We start from the raw sequence: 19,555 nt of genomic DNA on the forward strand, positions 1-19,555 counted from the left end.
GCGGTGACTGAAAGACCTTCCATCTCCCCCTGCTCCACTAGGTAGCTAGCTTGGTGTAGTGCAGGGGTAGTCAAACTGCGGCCCTCCAGATGTCCATGGACTACAATTCCCAGGAGCCCCTGCCAGCATTCGCTGGCAGGGGCTTCTGGGAATTGTGGTCCATGGACATCTGGAGGGCCGCAGTTTGACTACCCCTGGTTAAGAGCAGCTTCTTCTAATCTGGCAAACTAGATTCTCAGCCCCTCCACAGGCAGCCAGCTGGGTGACCTTAGGCTAGTCACAGTCCCGATAATGCTGTTCTCACAGAGCTCTCTCAGCCCCACTTACCTCACTCGGTATCTGTTGTGGGGAAAGGAAGGGAAAGGGATTGTTAGCCGCTTTGAGACACCTTCGGGTAGTGAAAAGCGGGGTTTAAAAACCAACTCTTCTCCTTGTTCTCCCCCAAATCTGCCTGTCAGCTCCAAACTAAAAGCAGAATGTTCCTTCCAACTTCTCCCTTCTCCCTTGCTGTGCCGAAATATCTTCAAATCTGCTAAACATTTCTGCTGCCCTAGTTCATTTGCACGCCTACTCAGCGACAAAACCAACTGCAAGGAGGTGAATAACGAGACAGGGAGACAATGTTGACATAAAGCGATCTGCGTGATCCTTAATGCTGTCTTAAAAGGACGGCAGTGTTTGCACAAAGGTTCTTATCACCTGCCTTGAGTCCTTCCAAATTTACCCAACTGGGCAAGGAGATGCATAACATCGGCCAGCTGTTTAGCGTCATCCTCCAAAATCAACATTAATGAATAGTGAACAACCGGGATAAGCCTTTCCCTAAGAGCTCATAAAAGCTTTAAAAGAGTCATCTGTCCACCCGATAAATCATAGCCACCAGCTGTGTTTGGCTAGTAGCCAATATCCACACTGGCATGTACTTTTGTGGGCGTTTCGTTAGCCTGAAAAGCTGGCAAAGGGGTATGGTTGCCAGCCTCCAGGTGGGGCCTGGAGATTTCCTGGATTTACGACTGATCTCCAGACTCCAGTTCCCCTAGACCAGGAGTAGTCAAACTGCGGCCCACCAGATGTCCATGGACTACAATTCCCATGAGCCCCCTGCCAGCGAACGCTGGCAGGGGCTCATAGGAATTGTAGTCCATGGACATCTGGAGGGCTGTAGTTTGACTACCCCTGCCCTAGACTCTAGAGAACATGACTGCTTTGTAGGGCTGACTATGGCTGTATCTTGCTGAGGTTCTTCTCCAGGGTCATCTAGTCCAGCCCCCTGGAGAGTGCAGGAAACTCACAATGACCTGCCCACCCACAGTAGCCCCAATTCTATGCACAGATAATGCCCCCACCCCAAAAGACAAAACTAGAATCCCTGGCCTGGAAGAAATTCACCTCCTAACACCAAAGTGGCGGTCGGCATTTCCCCGGGCATGCAAGAAAGGACCACATTTAAACCAGTTTGGGGGAAGGGCTGTGACTCAGTGGTCCCATGTTCAATCCCTGGCATCTCCAGCTCAAAGGAGCAGGTGGGACGTGATGTGAAAGACCTTGGAGAGCGGCTGCCAGTCAGGGCCATTCCGTACAAGGACCAATGTTACCAATTGCTTTCACAAAGCGGAAACGCTATTTTAAATAGTGGAATCTCGGCGTTCCGCATACCTTCATTTGTAGTGGAATCCAGTAGCGTTCCATTCTTTCCCCACAGGGTTCCGGTCTCGCAGGAATCGCTAGAAAGGAAGCGATTTTTTTATGTGCTTGTTCCCGCCCCTGGCCGTCAATCAAACGGAACAGCCAATCATACTCCCGAAAAGCCCCTTTCCCTTTAAGCACAGGTTTAAAACACACACACAAACACGTTGCAATGAATATGCCTTGATTCGTTGCAACGGAGAGACCCATCTAGCTGGCGTGTGAGCTGGTGATTCATCGTTACCACGCTCCACCAAGTGGAAACCCCCCCCCCGCACGGGCGCGATTTTTGGCTGAAATTAAAGGCAACTGGCGAACAGGGGGCTGTGTTGTGCTTGGGGACTTAGGGGAGCTTTAAAGCACTTCTGTGGAGGGACTGTAGCCGGAGAAGCCTTGCTGCTTCATTGCTTTCCCCGCTCTGAGGGGAAAAAATGGCGATCGCTTCGCCGGAAGTTCGGAGGAGAGGGCCAGGGGGAGAGACTTTGTTGCAACCGCTACATTGAGAACGCAAAGGTCTTTTTCGCAAGTGTTGCAGGTTGTTGGCAAGAGTGTAGCGATTTTCTGAGGGTGAATCCACCTTTCTGGATTCCCCGGAAATCGCTACAACGAACCGATTTTCGCGCTAGTGTTGCAGGAGTGTTGCAGATTGCTCACGACGTCATGCGGAATGTTGTTTTAGTGGCGAAAACAAAATGCAAGACTAGTGCTATATTAAAGTCGTGCGGAATGGACCTCAGTGGTCCCATGTTCAATCCCTGGCATCTCCAATTCAAAGAAGCAGGTGGGACGTGATGTGAAAGATCTCCGCTTGAGACCTTGGGCAGCAGCTGCCAGTCAGAGTAGGCAATTCTGACCTTGATGGGGAAAGAGTCTGACTCAGTAGAATATAGCTGCATTCTGATTTAGCAACCATAGTATTTAGTGTTCTTTCTTTCCTGACCCTTTGGGACCCCGAAAGCATTTTAGGGATTCACTGTTTTCATAAAAACCAGACCACATCCACATAGAGGCTGCCTTTCCCCAAAGAACACCTGGAGCACACGGGTGTCACTTCCATGACTCCTTGGGTAGGAAAAGCACAAAAGGAACCAAACGGGAGAAAGCTAGGAGCCAGAAATGAACAAAGTGTCTACCAAGAACAGCCATGATCCAGTTCATCATAAAGTTTAGACATCGAATCATAGAATCATAGAGTTGGAAGGGGCCATACAGGCCATCTAGTCCCACCCCCTGCTCAACGCAGGATCAGCCCTAACCATCCTAAAGCATCCTAGACCAGTGGTTCCCAAACTTATCTGGCCTACCGCCCCCTTTCCAGAAAAAATTATTATTATTATTATTATTATTATTATTATTATTATTATTATTATTATTATTATTATTATTATTATTATTTTGCGATTTATTACCCGCCACTCCCTTGTGGCTCGTGGCGGGTTACAACATTCTAAAACCCCATAAAATCCTTTAAAATCCATTAACAATAACTACAATCCCCCAATTAATAATTAGCAAGCTAACATGGCAAGATCGGCTCACTTCTCCCTCCCCCTACTAGCAGGTGGAGAGGGGATACTGATGGTCCCATCCCCATCAGTATTACTCAGCGCCCCCTGGAAATAATTTTTTTAAAAATTTTAATAGTTATTAATCGTCCCCAAATGCACCTGTGGCCTATCACTGCCCCCCTGGATCGCTGCAGCTCCCACCAGGGGGCGGTAGCGCCCACTTTGGGAATCACTGGTTTAGACCCATGACTAACTTCTAGAATGCCAAACCCTACTTGTAAGAGACCCATTGATCTGGGACATCCCTCCTTGCTAGGGTGGGCCACTCATCTGGTGGGCACACGAGATGGGCCTTTTAGTGGCAGCACCGCAATTATGAAACAGCCTCCCAGTACACCTGCCCCCTCCTTTCCAATTTTTAAGAGGCAGCTGAGCACTGTGATTTAGGACTGCAAATGAATAATTTAGTTTTTCTTTATTTGCACTCCTAGTTGGATATTATAAATTGTGGGTTTTAATTTGTTTTTTTGAAACAGTTCTTTTAGTTTGTCTTAACCCACTTTAATTGCTAAAACTGGAGGGAATCCAGTGAAGCTGATGGCCAGGAGGTTCAGTACAGAAAAAGGGACTTATTTACACAGCAAGGGATGAAAATGTGGAATTTGCTGCAAAGGGGATGCACCGATCGTCACAGGAATAGATAGTTTGAAAAGGGGGATACATTCAGGGAAGAGGGGTCTATCAGTGTCTACTAGCCATGGTGGCTAATAGACTCTGAAGCCCACTGCCAGGAGGCAAAATCAGAGGAAGGTCTTGGCTTCCATACCTTGTCTTGGGTCCTCCAGAGGAACTGGCTGGTCTCTGTGTGAGATGGGAGGCTGGACTGGATGGACTCCTGGTCTGACCCAGCAGGGCTCTCCTGATGCTCTTAGGAAGGCCTCGGCCTCTCTGCCCTGTGGCTGGCCCTCCAGAGGAACTGGCTGGCCCCTGTGTGAGACAGGAGGCTGGACTGGAGGGACCCCTGGTCTGACCCAGCAGGGCTCTCCTGATGTCCTTAGGAAGGCCTCGGCCTCTCTGCCCTGTGGCTGGCCCTCCAGAGGAACTGGCTGGCCCCTGTGTGAGACAGGAGGCTGGACTGGAGGGACCCCTGGTCTGACCCAGCAGGGCTCTCCTGATGTCCTTAGGAAGGCCTCGGCCTCTCTGCCCTGTGGCTGGCCCTCCAGAGGAACTGGCTGGCCCCTGTGTGAGACAGGAGGCTGGACTGGAGGGACCCCTGGTCTGACCCAGCAGGGCTCTCCTGATGCTCTTAGGAAGGCCTCGGCCTCTCTGCCCAGTTGCTGGCCCTCCAGAGGAACTGGCTGGCCCCTGTGTGAGACAGGAGGCTGGACTGGAGGGACCCCTGGTCTGGCCCAGCAGGGCTCTCCTGATGTCCTTAGGAAGGCCTCGGCCTCTCTGCCCTGTTGCTGGCCCTCCAGAGGAACTGGCTGGCCCCTGTGTGAGACAGGAGGCTGGACTGGAGGGACCCCTGGTCTGACCCAGCAGGGCTCTCCTGATGTCCTTAGGAAGGCCTCGGCCTCTCTGCCCTGTTGTTGGCCCTCCAGAGGAACTGGCTGGCCCCTGTGTGAGACAGGAGGCTGGACTGGATGGACCCCTGGTCTGACCCAGCAGGGCTCTTCTGATGTCCTTAGGAAGGCCTCGGCCTCTCTGCCCTGTTGCTGGCCCTCCAGAGGAACTGGCTGGCCCCTGTGTGAGGCAGGAGGCTGGACTGGACGGACCCCTGCTCTGACCCAGCAGGGCTCTCCTGATGTCCTTAGGAAGGCCTCGGCCTCTCTGCCCTGTTGCTGGCCCTCCAGAGGAACTGGCTAGCCCCTGTGTGAGACAGGAGGCTGGACTGGATGGACCCCTGGTCTGACCCAGCAGGGCTCCTCTGATGTTCTTATGAGTTCTGCAAGGTGGAAATGTTTTAAATAAATAAATCAAATAAACAACACTTCTTCCAGTGGCAGCGGATTCAGGAGCCTCCAAGTGTGCCAGGGGGGTTTGGGTAAAAAGAGTCCAATTTCCCCCTCAATAGCCAACTCTGGCTCTCTTGTAGGGAGAGTGTCAAGTTAGGAAAACTGCCAGGCCCCATTTCTCCTCTCAGGCGTCCTTGTCTCTCGTTCCCCTCAGCGAACGGCCTGTCCTCGCTGACCTCTGTCCTCCCACTTCCTTTTTCCTCAGAAATCACGGTTACCCTCTTGACTGTTGTATTTCTGTGGGGGTTTTAGGGGCAGCTTGGGACCTCTGCCATGGGACGCGTAGAGCCGCTCCCTTTCACAGCCGTGCCCCCTTCCCTGGTTGGCAGGAGGACCTGGCCGGGCCGGGAAACACTCAAGCCGGTTCCCCCTGGAGAGTCACAATGGCCTTGTCAACTTTGAGATTTTGCACCCTGGCTTTCTGCCCTCGCAAGGTGGCTAGCCATTTATAACTTCTGTGAGAATGCCAAATCATCAGTAGGCCTTGAGTAGAGAAAAGGAAGTCCTCCTTCACCCAAAGAGCCATCCACACGGGGAATTTCCTGCAGCAGGAAGCGGTGGTGGATACAAACACAGGCAGCTTCGAGAGGGGAGGGGAGAAACATCTGGAGCAGAGGTGCATTGGGAGCTATTAATGGTAAAGGTAAAGGTATCCCCTGTGCAAGCACCTGGTCATGCCTCACCCTTGGGGTGACGCCCTCCAGCGTTTTCATGGCAGACTCAATACGGGGTGGTTTGCCAGTGCCTTCCCCAGTCATTACTGTTTACCCCCCAGCAAGCTGGGTACTCATTTTACCGACCTCGGAAGGATGGAAGGCTGAGTCAACCTTAAGCCGGCTGCTGGGACTGAACTCCCAGCCTCATGGTCAGAGCTTCAGACTGCGTGTCTGCTGCCTTACCACTCTGCGCCACAGGAGGCTCTATTGGGAGCTATTAACCATAAGAAATAGAGGGGGTTAACACTCGTGTCCGGGGAAAGAGAGCGAAGTTTGAGCCCAGGAGCCCCTTTAAGACCAGCAAGTTTAATTCTGGGTGTAAACTTCCATGTGCATTTTGCAAAGTACCCAGAATTAAACTTGTTGGTCTTAACGGTGCCCCTGGACTCACACTTTGCTGTATTGCTTCAGATTAAGGCAGCTGAATCTGTCTGGGGGCACTGACAGTTTTCTTGGAGCTTGGGGGCTTTTGGAGTTCTGGCCCTGCTGGTGGACCTCCTGGGGACCCAGGTGACACCGAGTGTTGGGCCACTGGCCTGATCCAACATGGCTTCTTATGTTCTTATGTCCGGGGCAGGGATGCTTTGTATTCTTGATGCTTGGGAGGCCACAGTGGGAGCAGGGCTTCTGGAGTTCAGGCCCCACTGCTAGACCATCCAAAGGAATCTAGGTTCTGGCCACTGTGTGACACCAAACATTGGCCAGGAAGGGCCATTGGCCTGATCCAACATGGCTTATGTTATGTCTGGGGCAGTGGTGCTTTGTATCTTTGGTGTTTGGGGGGCCACACTGGAAGGGCTTCCGGAGGTCCACTGGACCACCAGGTCCACTGGAGAACCTCCTGATGGTACCTGAGCTTTGGTCACTGTGTGTGACAAGAGTGTTAGACTGGACGGGTCGTTTGGCCTCATCCAACATGGCTTCTTTTATGTTCTGAAGCAGATTGCAAGGCCTGAAGGCCATCAGACGCCCAGGGCCTGAGGGCCAAAATGAGTGTGAGGACAGGAGATTACATCCTCCACAAGAAATGGATCTATCCACAACTATCTTTTCTTTTCTTTTTTGGCGGGGGGGGGGCTCCTATATTCATGGGGGACTACAACAACAGAGGGATTAATCACACTCACCTGTCACATTTGTAAGCCCCAACATCTCATGCGTGGATGTGAGACGAGAATTTTTGTCGTCCTCCAATCCCAGGGAGAGGAAGAGGTTAACACGTTGGTCCCATCTGTGATTTCACAGCCTAGTTTCAATGCTGACCTACCCCACAATGATCTCCTCCACCCCAAAATTTGGACCAATTATGTCACCAATTGCAGAGTACGCTGAGAAACACGACTGTCGTCTTTTGCAGTCTTTTATTAAGAAAGTATTTCAAGACAGAAATGTCATCACACTTGGAATGGAAAGATATTTGGCCTGAATAGTGAACAGTGGCTGACTAGGACCCTGGGTTCAAATCCCCCTAGATGACCTTGGGCTCCTCAGAAACTCTCAGCTTGGCCTCTCTTGCAGGGGGGTTGTGAGTGAATGGAGAAGAAAATGCTCTAAGCAGCTTTGAGTCACAACTGAGGAGAAAAGCAGGAGATAAATAAATTTATGTGTCCTCTGCAGCTGCTGTATGGGGCTACCTACAAGCTTAAGTTCAGAAGAGCCCTGATGGATCAGACCAATTGTCCCGCAAGTCCAGCCTCCTGTCTCACGCAGTGGCCAACCAGCAAGCGTAGCATAGCGGTTAAGAGCAGTGGCCTCTAATCTGAAGAACCAGGTTTGATTTCCCTGCTCTTCCTTCACGTGCACCAGCTGGGTGACCTTGGGCCAGTCACAGTTCTCTCAGAACTCTCTCAGCTCCACCTGTCTCACAAGGTGTCTGTTGTGTGGACCGTAAGCCACTTTGTGACTCCTTCAGGTAATAAAAACCACGTTACCAAAAGCTAGTCCTATTATTATTATTATTATTATTATTATTATTATTATTATTATTATTATTATTATTATTATTATTATTATTATTTACACTTGTCTTAAATAGAAAGTGTGAGAACTTGTGCCAACCGTGCATTTTGCTGAGTTCACAAGCAGCTGTTATGCAGGACAAATCTGTATCTGGGGTTTGTTCTCTTTACAAGTCCTCTGTGGATGACCTGTAAAATTATAAGCAACTGAAGAAGTGAGAGGCATCTGGAGAGCTGAGTTGTGACTCACGGAAGCTCATCCCCTGCCACAAATGTTGGTGTCATAGTGAACTGCGGCAGCTTCTAATCTGGCGAGCCGGGTTTCATTCCCTGCCCCTCCTCCACATGCAGCAAGCTGGTTGACCTTCGGCTAGCCACAGTCCTGCTAGTGCTGTTCTCACAGAGCAGCAATCTCAGCCTCACCCACCTCACAGGGTGTCTGTTGTGGGGAGAGGAAAGTGAAGGCCATTGGAAGCCCCTTTGAGACTCCTTCGGGTAGAGAAAAGCGGCCTATAAGAACCAACTCTTCTTCTAGTCTTGAAGGTGCTCCTGGCCTCTTGCTGTTTTCTAAAACAAGACTGTAAACTTCATGGCCAATAGTCCTTGTGACTAAAGGGAACCTCCGTGTTCAGAGGCAGTCAGCCTCTGAATCCCACTGCCAGAGGCCAACATGAAGGCCATAGCCTCTATGCCCTGCTGTTGCCCCTCCAGAGGAACTGGCTGGCCCCCGTGTGAGACAGGAGGCTGGACTGGATGGACAATGGATCTGATCCAACAGAGCTCTTTCTTTATCTTGCACAACAGTGGCTGAGATCCCAGGAGATCTCCAGGCCCTACCTGGAGACTGGCAACCCCACGTGGTACTCTCACTTCTTGACCCACAGCAGAGCAGGCTCCCAGCCCGGAACGGAAGAGCTCACAACTTCCTTCTGTCTAGGCCTGGCTTCTAGAACTGCCCACTGCCCTGGGATTACGGGTCACATCACAACTCCAAGTGGCGCTTGGCCTGCTTTTCCCTGCCAGCCAGGCGCGGGGCTGTCCCCCGCAAGTCCCTGCCTGTCGGCGGCTCCGTTTCCAGCTCGGCCCTGGAGGGGTCTTCGACGGGGTCCTCCCGCCCCTCTGCCGCCTTGTCTTCTCCATGGACAGCCACGTTTTCCTCCTGCTGGCTGCTCTGCCAACTGTAAATGGTGAATTCGGGCAGGGGGGGCTTCATCCGGCTCAGGAAGTCGTAGGCAGGCAGGCGGGGCTTCCAGTCTTCGTCAGGCAAGGTCGCTGGGGGAGAAAAAGGGACATATTTTCATCTCAGGAGGCTGTTGGCAGTCTTTATTAGGATTTTCTCCTCCACATAGTTGGAAATTACACGCAGTAATGGGTTTAAACTACAAGTACAACGATATAGGCTAGATATCAGGGAAAAGAATTTCACAGTCAGAGTAGTTCAGCAGCGGAATAGGCTGCCTAAGGAGGTGGTGAGCTCCCCCTCACTGGCAGTCTCCAAGCAAAAGTTGGATACACACTTTTCTTGGATGCTTTAGGATGCTTTGGGCTGATCCTACGATGAGCAGGGGGTTGGACTAGATGGCCTGTATGGCCCCTTCCAACTCTATGATTATGTGATTCTATGGCCTATATGGCCCCTTCCAACTCTATGATTATGTGATTCTATGGCCTGTATGGCCCCTTCCAACTCTATGATTCTATGATTCTATGATTCTATGAAATGCTGGCTATAAATCTAAAGAAGTAAACTGCAAAGTTTCCAAAGGTTTCCCTAGACAACCTTTCGGTCTGCAGGCGTCGGCAGCCGGGTGCTCTAGACCGAGAAACTTTTGAGCCTGTGGGCATCCTTTGGGGTTGTGACACAGGGTGGGCACCACAATCACAAAATGGCTACAAAATGGCTGCCACAGGAGTCAGAACCAATCACAAAATGGCTGCCACAGGAGTCAGAACCAATCACAAAATGGCTGCCACAGGAGTCAGAGCCAACCACGAAATGACCGATTAAACTTAACTGGTGCTTCAGACCAACACGGCAACCCAGCTGAATTTAATGACATCTGCAGTAATGTAGTGATGGAAGGGAGTTTTACTTAATTTCAATGTTCCTATTTCACCCTTCTATCCAATGCGCCTGATGGTTTCTTCATTGCCCCTCCCTAGTGTGGCTTAGTGGTTAGAGTACTTTCATTCTGCAGAGTGGGGTTCGAGTCTTCTAGGACAGGAGAAGTCAACCTGTGGTCCTCCAGATGTCCATAGACTACAATTCCCATGAGCCCCTGCCAGCAAATGCTGGCAGGGGCTCATGGGAATTGTAGTCCATGGACATCTGGAGGACCACAGGTTGACTACCCCTGTCCTAGAAGACTCACTGGGTGACTTTGCTCTGGCCACATACACCCAGCCTAACCTACCTTAGGTTGGAATCTGCAAGCTATGCAGTGTGCATAACTCAGCAGAATATAAGGAGCGTCCTGCGGGGGGCCTCAGAGATGTATATTTAGCATAGTTAGGATAGGAACTTCCTGATGGAGTTTGAAATTCCTGATTGGCTCGACAGGAGACTTCCTGTTATCCGAGCACACTTGTTCCCTGCTTGCCTCCAGAACAGCGGTTGAACCGAAGAACGGTGGCAAACAACAGCTAGATAGATAATTAGGTCTCTTTCTCCCACTCTCTCTTTCTAAACATAGTTGTTTTTCTTCATAAACAAAACAATTTTATTCTTTAAGCAGCCTGGTGGCTTCCGTCTCTCTCTACATTCAAACTCTGCCAACACCTCACAGGGTTGTTGGGAAGAATAAAAAAAGGAAAGAGAGAACATGGATGTTACCCTTCAACGCCTGGAAGAAAGGAGGGATAAAAATTAAGGAGAGGGGGAGATCTTAATTAATTTCCCTAGCCTCCCCCCTCCAGGATGTTCCCTCATCCCACCATCAATCTTGCCCCATGCGGAGTATCTTCCAGTAACTCCACTACTGTCGTAGGTATGATGGGAATATATCCCAAGATGCAACAGGACCCGTGTTAATCACACTGCCGGGCAGGAATGGTCGAGCGGACTCCCTTTGTGGCTAGATAAAGGAGGAGAAGGGACGCTGGCGATGAACACTCCCATTTGGAGAGGATCCTGTGGTTACAACATCCTGTCTCTAAAAGGGTCCCTCCTGACTCTGATTTCACAACTAAATGGAATTTGGCACACCCTTTGGGACACGCCTTCAGCAGGCGAGCGCAAGGGGAGCACGGCCACCTTGCAGCTTTAAGGAAACTGTTTGCTTTCTTGGGAGGAGAAAGTGGACATCAGTCAGCTTCCTTGTTTACTGATTGTCTTTCCCCTCAAGCCCAGAAGCTGGGACTCAGTACAAGGAGGGCAGGAGGGAGTTCAGGGGAAGGGGGGTCCTGTGACCTAGCTGGACCCAAGCATGGATTCAGGCATGAGAAAAATTTCATGCTCCAAAAACAACCCAAGCACCCTGACTACAAAGTCCCAGGGCTCCACCATGTTGTGTGAAGCTGCTTTTGAACTTCGGTCCTTTGGCTGTCCCGAGTCGGAGGATGTGCAGCACCCAGGAATACTCACCACTGGGAACTTCCAGGCCAGATTCCAACTTCTCGATCCAACTGAGCACGCTGGCTTTGGTGATGGACTGACCGGAAGGAAACGCAAACACCTGACCCCCTGCATGGGGGCTGACCCAAACGAGGAGAGGCAAGGGAGGGAGAGGACTTCCAAAGTAGGCTCTCAGGATCCCTCGGCCCACAGGGGTGTTTTCACTGCGGGGAGAAGATTAGCAGAGTAAGGAGCAAGTTCAAGCACACAAGGGCACTTACATAAGAACACAGCCCTGCTGGGTCAGACCAGGGTCCATCCAGTCCAGCCTCCTGTCTCACACAGGGGCCAGCCAGTTCCTCTGGAGGGCCAGCAACAGGGCAGAGAGGCCGAGGCCTTCCTAAGGACATCAGAGGAGCCCTGCTGGGTCAGACCAGGGGTCCCTCCAGTCCAGCCTCCTGTCTCACACAGGGGCCAGCCAGTTCCTCTGGAGGGCCAGCAACAGGGCAGAGTGGCCGAAGCCTTCCTAAGGACATCAGGAGAGCCCTGCTGGGTCAGCCCAGGGGTCCCTCCAGTCCAGCCTCCTGTCTCACACAGGGGCCAGCCAGTTCCTCTGGAGGTCCAGCAACAGGGCAGAGTGGCCGAAGCCTTCCTAAGGACATCAGGAGAGCCCTGCTGGGTCAGACCAGGGGTCCATCCAGTCCAGCCTCCTGTCTCACTCAGGGGCCAGCCAGTTCCTCTGGAGGGCCAGCAACAGGGCAGAGAGGCCGAGGCCTTCCTAAGGACATCAGAAGAGCCCTGCTGGGTCAGACCAGGGGTCCATCCAGTCCAGCCTCCTGTCTCACTCAGGGGCCAGCCAGTTCCTCTGGAGGGCCAGCAACAGGGCAGAGAGGCCGAGGCCTTCCTAAGGACATCAGGAGAGCCCTGCTGGGTCAGACCAGGGGTCCATCCAGTCCAGCCTCCTGTCTCACACAGGGGCCAGCCAGTTCCTCTGGAGGGCCAGCAACAGGGCAGAGAGGCCAAGGCCTTCCTAAGGACATCAGGGGAGCCCTGCTGGGTCAGACCAGGGGTCCATCCAGTCCAGCCTCTTGTCTCACACAGGGGCCAGCCAGTTCCTCTGGAGGGCCAGCAACAGGGCGGAGAGGCCGAGGCCTTCCTAAGGACATCAGGAGAGCCCTGCTGGGTCAGACCAGGGGTCCATCCAGTCCAGCCTCTTGTCTCACACAGGGGCCAGCCAGTTCCTCTGGAGGGCCAGCAACAGGGCAGAGAGGCCGAGGCCTTCCTAAGGACATCAGGAGAGCCCTGCTGGGTCAGACCAGGGGTCCATCCAGTCCAGCCTCCTGTCTCACACAGGGGCCAGCCAGTTCCTCTGGAGGGCCAGCAACAGGGCAGAGAGGCCGAGGCCTTCCTAAGGACATCAGGGGAGCCCTGCTGGGTCAGACCAGGGGTCCATCCAGTCCAGCCTCTTGTCTCACACAGGGGCCAGCCAGTTCCTCTGGAGGGCCAGCAACAGGGCAGAGAGGCCGAGGCCTTCCTAAGGACATCAGGGGAGCCCTGCTGGGTCAGACCAGGGGTCCATCCAGTCCAGCCTCCTGTCTCACACAGGGGACAGCCAGTTCCTCTGGAGGGCCAACAACAGGGCAGAGAGGCCGAGGCCTTCCTAAGGACATCAGGAGAGCCCTGCTGGGTCAGACCAGGGGTCCATCCAGTCCAGCCTCCTGTCTCACACAGGGGCCAGCCAGTTCCTCTGGAGGGCCAGCAACAGGGCAGAGAGGCCAAGGCCTTCCTAAGAGCATCAGGGGAGCCCTGCTGGGTCAGACCAGGGGTCCATCCAGTCCAGCCTCCTGTCTCACACAGGGGCCAGCCAGTTCCTCTGGAGGGCCAGCAACAGGGCAGAGAGGCCGAGGCCTTCCTAAGGACATCAGGGGAGCCCTGCTGGGTCAGACCAGGGGTCCATCCAGTCCAGCCTCCTGTCTCACACAGGGGACAGCCAGTTCCTCTGGAGGGCCAACAACAGGGCAGAGAGGCCGAGGCCTTCCTAAGGACATCAGGAGGGCCCTGCTGGGTCAGACCAGGGGTCCATCCAGTCCAGCCTCCTGTCTCACACAGGGGCCAGCCAGTTCCTCTGGAGGGCCAGCAACAGGGCAGAGAGGCTGAGGCCTTCCTAAGGACATCAGGAGAGCCCTGCTGGGTCAGACCAGGGGTCCATCCAGTCCAGCCTCCTGTCTCACACAGGGGGCAGCCAGTTCCTCTGGAGGGTCAGCAACAGGGCAGAGAGGCTGAGGCCTTCCTAAGGACATCAGGAGGGCCCTGCTGGGTCAGACCAGGGGTCCATCCAGTCCAGCCTCCTGTCTCACACAGGGGCCAGCCAGTTCCTCTGGAGGGCCAGCAACAGGGCAGAGAGGCTGAGGCCTTCCTAAGAGCATCAGAAGAGCCCTGCTGTGTCGGACCAGGGGTCCACCTAGTCCAGCCTCCTAAGAGTTCACCGTAAGTTGGCTGCAACTTCCCTTTCCAGCTTGGCTATCTGGACAAACTAGGCAAGCTGAGCAATGTGGCCTGATCCAACATGGCTTATGTTATGTCTGGGGCAGTGGTGCTTTGTATCTTTGGTGTTTGGGGGGCCACACTGGAAGGGCTTCCGGAGGTCCACTGGACCACCAGGTCCACTGGAGAACCTCCTGATGGTACCTGAGCTTTGGTCACTGTGTGTGACAAGAGTGTTAGACTGGACGGGTCGTTTGGCCTCATCCAACATGGCTTCTTTTATGTTCTGAAGCAGATTGCAAGGCCTGAAAGCCATCAGACGCCCAGGGCCTGAGGGCCAAAATGAGTGTGAGGACAGGAGATTACATCCTCCACAAGAAATGGATCTATCCACAACTATCTTTTCTTTTCTTTTTTGGCGGGGGGGGGCTTCTATATTCATGGGGGACTATAATAACAGAGGGATTAATCACACTCACCTGTCACATCTGTAAGCCCCAACATCTCATGCATGGATGTGAGAAGAGAATTTTTGTCGTCCTCCAATCCCAGGGAGAGGAAGAGGTTAACACGTTGGTCCCATCTGTGATTTCACAGCCTAGTTTCAATGCTGACCTACCCCACAACGATCTCCTCCACCCCAAAATTTGGACCAATTATGTCACCAATTGCAGAGTACGCTGAGAAACACGACTGTTGTCTTTTGCACTCTTTTATTAAGAAAGTATTTCAAGACAGAAATGTCATCACACCTGGAATGGAAAGATATTTGGCCTGAATAGTGAACAGTGGCTGACTAGGACCCTGGGTTCAAATCCCCCTAGATGACCTTGGGCTCCTCAGAAACTCTCAGCTTGGCCTCTCTTGCAGGGGGGTTGTTGTGAGTGAATGGAGAAGAAAATGCTCTAAGCAGCTTTGAGTCACAACTGAGGAGAAAAGTAGGAGATAAATAAATTTATGTGTCCTCTGCAGCTGCTGTATGGGGCTACCTACAAGCTTAAGTTCAGAAGAGCCCTGATGGATCAGACCAATTGTCCCTCAAGTCCAGCCTCCTGTCTCACGCAGTGGCCAACCAGCAAGCGTAGCATAGCGGTTAAGAGCAGTGGCCTCTAATCTGAAGAACCAGGTTTGATTTCCCTGCTCTTCCTTCACGTGCATCCAGCTGGGTGACCTTGGGCCAGTCACAGTTCTCTCAGAACTCTCTCAGCTCCACCTGTCTCACAAGGTGTCTGTTGTGTGGACCGTAAGCCACTTTGTGACTCCTTCAGGTAATAAAAACCACGTTACCAAAAGCTAGTCCTATTATTATTATTATTATTATTATTATTATTATTATTATTATTATTATTATTATTATTATTATTATTATTTACACTTGTCTTAAATAGAAAGTGTGAGAACTTGTGCCAACCGTGCATTTTGCTGAGTTCACAAGCAGCTGTTATGCAGGACAAATCTGTATCTGGGGTTTGTTCTCTTTACAAGTCCTCTGTGGATGACCTGTAAAATTATAAGCAACTGAAGAAGTGAGAGGCATCTGGAGAGCTGAGTTGTGACTCACGGAAGCTCATCCCCTGCCACAAATGTTGGTGTCATAGTGAACTGCGGCAGCTTCTAATCTGGCGAGCCGGGTTTCATTCCCTGCCCCTCCTCCACATGCAGCAAGCTGGTTGACCTTCGGCTAGCCACAGTCCTGCTAGTGCTGTTCTCACAGAGCAGCAATCTCAGCCTCACCCACCTCACAGGGTGTCTGTTGTGGGGAGAGGAAAGTGAAGGCCATTGGAAGCCCCTTTGAGACTCCTTCGGGTAGAGAAAAGCGGCCTATAAGAACCAACTCTTCTTCTAGTCTTGAAGGTGCTCCTGGCCTCTTGCTGTTTTCTAAAACAAGACTGTAAACTTCATGGCCAATAGTCCTTGTGACTAAAGGGAACCTCCGTGTTCAGAGGCAGTCAGCCTCTGAATCCCACTGCCAGAGGCCAACATGAAGGCCATAGCCTCTATGCCCTGCTGTTGCCCCTCCAGAGGAACTGGCTGGCCCCCGTGTGAGACAGGAGGCTGGACTGGATGGACAATGGATCTGATCCAACAGAGCTCTTTCTTTATCTTGCACAACAGTGGCTGAGATCCCAGGAGATCTCCAGGCCCTACCTGGAGACTGGCAACCCCACGTGGTACTCTCACTTCTTGACCCACAGCAGAGCAGGCTCCCAGCCCGGAACGGAAGAGCTCACAACTTCCTTCTGTCTAGGCCTGGCTTCTAGAACTGCCCACTGCCCTGGGATTACGGGTCACATCACAACTCCAAGTGGCGCTTGGCCTGCTTTTCCCTGCCAGCCAGGCGCGGGGCTGTCCCCCGCAAGTCCCTGCCTGTCGGCGGCTCCGTTTCCAGCTCGGCCCTGGAGGGGTCTTCGACGGGGTCCTCCCGCCCCTCTGCCGCCTTGTCTTCTCCATGGACAGCCACGTTTTCCTCCTGCTGGCTGCTCTGCCAACTGTAAATGGTGAATTCGGGCAGGGGGGGCTTCATCCGGCTCAGGAAGTCGTAGGCAGGCAGGCGGGGCTTCCAGTCTTCGTCAGGCAAGGTCGCTGGGGGAGAAAAAGGGACATATTTTCATCTCAGGAGGCTGTTGGCAGTCTTTATTAGGATTTTCTCCTCCACATAGTTGGAAATTACACGCAGTAATGGGTTTAAACTACAAGTACAACGATATAGGCTAGATATCAGGGAAAAGAATTTCACAGTCAGAGTAGTTCAGCAGCGGAATAGGCTGCCTAAGGAGGTGGTGAGCTCCCCCTCACTGGCAGTCTCCAAGCAAAAGTTGGATACACACTTTTCTTGGATGCTTTAGGATGCTTTGGGCTGATCCTACGATGAGCAGGGGGTTGGACTAGATGGCCTGTATGGCCCCTCCTGTATGGCCCCTTCCAACTCTATGATTATGTGATTCTATGGCCTATATGGCCCCTTCCAACTCTATGATTATGTGATTCTATGGCCTGTATGGCCCCTTCCAACTCTATGATTCTATGATTCTATGATTCTATGAAATGCTGGCTATAAATCTAAAGAAGTAAACTGCAAAGTTTCCAAAGGTTTCCCTAGACAACCTTTCGGTCTGCAGGCGTCGGCAGCCGGGTGCTCTAGACCGAGAAACTTTTGAGCCTGTGGGCATCCTTTGGGGTTGTGACACAGGGTGGGCACCACAATCACAAAATGGCTACAAAATGGCTGCCACAGGAGTCAGAACCAATCACAAAATGGCTGCCACAGGAGTCAGAACCAATCACAAAATGGCTGCCACAGGAGTCAGAGCCAACCACGAAATGACCGATTAAACTTAACTGGTGCTTCAGACCAACACGGCAACCCAGCTGAATTTAATGACATCTGCAGTAATGTAGTGATGGAAGGGAGTTTTACTTAATTTCAATGTTCCTATTTCACCCTTCTATCCAATGCGCCTGATGGTTTCTTCATTGCCCCTCCCTAGTGTGGCTTAGTGGTTAGAGTACTTTCATTCTGCAGAGTGGGGTTCGAGTCTTCTAGGACAGGAGAAGTCAACCTGTGGTCCTCCAGATGTCCATAGACTACAATTCCCATGAGCCCCTGCCAGCAAATGCTGGCAGGGGCTCATGGGAATTGTAGTCCATGGACATCTGGAGGACCACAGGTTGACTACCCCTGTCCTAGAAGACTCACTGGGTGACTTTGCTCTGGCCACATACACCCAGCCTAACCTACCTTAGGTTGGAATCTGCAAGCTATGCAGTGTGCATAACTCAGCAGAATATAAGGAGCGTCCTGCGGGGGGCCTCAGAGATGTATATTTAGCATAGTTAGGATAGGAACTTCCTGATGGAGTTTGAAATTCCTGATTGGCTCGACAGGAGACTTCCTGTTATCCGAGCACACTTGTTCCCTGCTTGCCTCCAGAACAGCGGTTGAACCGAAGAACGGTGGCAAACAACAGCTAGATAGATAATTAGGTCTCTTTCTCCCACTCTCTCTTTCTAAACATAGTTGTTTTTCTTCATAAACAAAACAATTTTATTCTTTAAGCAGCCTGGTGGCTTCCGTCTCTCTCTACATTCAAACTCTGCCAACACCTCACAGGGTTGTTGGGAAGAATAAAAAAAGGAAAGAGAGAACATGGATGTTACCCTTCAACGCCTGGAAGAAAGGAGGGATAAAAATTAAGGAGAGGGGGAGATCTTAATTAATTTCCCTAGCCTCCCCCCTCCAGGATGTTCCCTCATCCCACCATCAATCTTGCCCCATGCGGAGTATCTTCCAGTAACTCCACTACTGTCGTAGGTATGATGGGAATATATCCCAAGATGCAACAGGACCCGTGTTAATCACACTGCCGGGCAGGAATGGTCGAGCGGACTCCCTTTGTGGCTAGATAAAGGAGGAGAAGGGACGCTGGCGATGAACACTCCCATTTGGAGAGGATCCTGTGGTTACAACATCCTGTCTCTAAAAGGGTCCCTCCTGACTCTGATTTCACAACTAAATGGAATTTGGCACACCCTTTGGGACACGCCTTCAGCAGGCGAGCGCAAGGGGAGCACGGCCACCTTGCAGCTTTAAGGAAACTGTTTGCTTTCTTGGGAGGAGAAAGTGGACATCAGTCAGCTTCCTTGTTTACTGATTGTCTTTCCCCTCAAGCCCAGAAGCTGGGACTCAGTACAAGGAGGGCAGGAGGGAGTTCAGGGGAAGGGGGGTCCTGTGACCTAGCTGGACCCAAGCATGGATTCAGGCATGAGAAAAATTTCATGCTCCAAAAACAACCCAAGCACCCTGACTACAAAGTCCCAGGGCTCCACCATGTTGTGTGAAGCTGCTTTTGAACTTCGGTCCTTTGGCTGTCCCGAGTCGGAGGATGTGCAGCACCCAGGAATACTCACCACTGGGAACTTCCAGGCCAGATTCCAACTTCTCGATCCAACTGAGCACGCTGGCTTTGGTGATGGACTGACCGGAAGGAAACGCAAACACCTGACCCCCTGCATGGGGGCTGACCCAAACGAGGAGAGGCAAGGGAGGGAGAGGACTTCCAAAGTAGGCTCTCAGGATCCCTCGGCCCACAGGGGTGTTTTCACTGCGGGGAGAAGATTAGCAGAGTAAGGAGCAAGTTCAAGCACACAAGGGCACTTACATAAGAACACAGCCCTGCTGGGTCAGACCAGGGTCCATCCAGTCCAGCCTCCTGTCTCACACAGGGGCCAGCCAGTTCCTCTGGAGGGCCAGCAACAGGGCAGAGAGGCCGAGGCCTTCCTAAGGACATCAGAGGAGCCCTGCTGGGTCAGACCAGGGGTCCCTCCAGTCCAGCCTCCTGTCTCACACAGGGGCCAGCCAGTTCCTCTGGAGGGCCAGCAACAGGGCAGAGTGGCCGAAGCCTTCCTAAGGACATCAGGAGAGCCCTGCTGGGTCAGCCCAGGGGTCCCTCCAGTCCAGCCTCCTGTCTCACACAGGGGCCAGCCAGTTCCTCTGGAGGTCCAGCAACAGGGCAGAGTGGCCGAAGCCTTCCTAAGGACATCAGGAGAGCCCTGCTGGGTCAGACCAGGGGTCCATCCAGTCCAGCCTCCTGTCTCACTCAGGGGCCAGCCAGTTCCTCTGGAGGGCCAGCAACAG

At 52.3% G+C, this 19,555-nt stretch overlaps 1 protein-coding gene and 1 long non-coding RNA gene across 2 annotated transcripts in view; both read right to left on the reverse strand.

The window, feature by feature from the left end:
- Window positions 1–7,269: 7,269 nt before the first annotated feature.
- On the reverse strand, window positions 7,270–11,811 carry LOC143830907 (uncharacterized). Its single transcript, XR_013228622.1, has 2 exons — window positions 11,467–11,811; window positions 7,270–9,155 (listed from the first exon to the last, which is right to left on the reverse strand). It is a non-coding gene; the product is annotated as an uncharacterized LOC143830907 (long non-coding RNA).
- A 2,805-nt stretch (window positions 11,812–14,616) lies between these two features.
- The window catches only part of TXNDC16 (thioredoxin domain containing 16), a 46,001-nt gene continuing 41,062 nt past the window's right edge, over window positions 14,617–19,555 (reverse strand). The window contains exons 19-20 of the mRNA XM_077324058.1: window positions 18,829–19,022; window positions 14,617–16,503 (exon numbers count right to left, since the gene is read on the reverse strand). Of these exons, the coding sequence (XP_077180173.1) occupies window positions 16,214–16,503; window positions 18,829–19,022 (484 nt within the window). The 3' untranslated portion in view covers window positions 14,617–16,213. The remainder of the gene's footprint in view (window positions 16,504–18,828; window positions 19,023–19,555) is intronic.

The sequence above is a fragment of the Paroedura picta genome, chromosome 2 (assembly GCF_049243985.1).
Source record: "Paroedura picta isolate Pp20150507F chromosome 2, Ppicta_v3.0, whole genome shotgun sequence".
Taxonomy (NCBI): Eukaryota; Metazoa; Chordata; class Lepidosauria; order Squamata; family Gekkonidae; genus Paroedura; species Paroedura picta.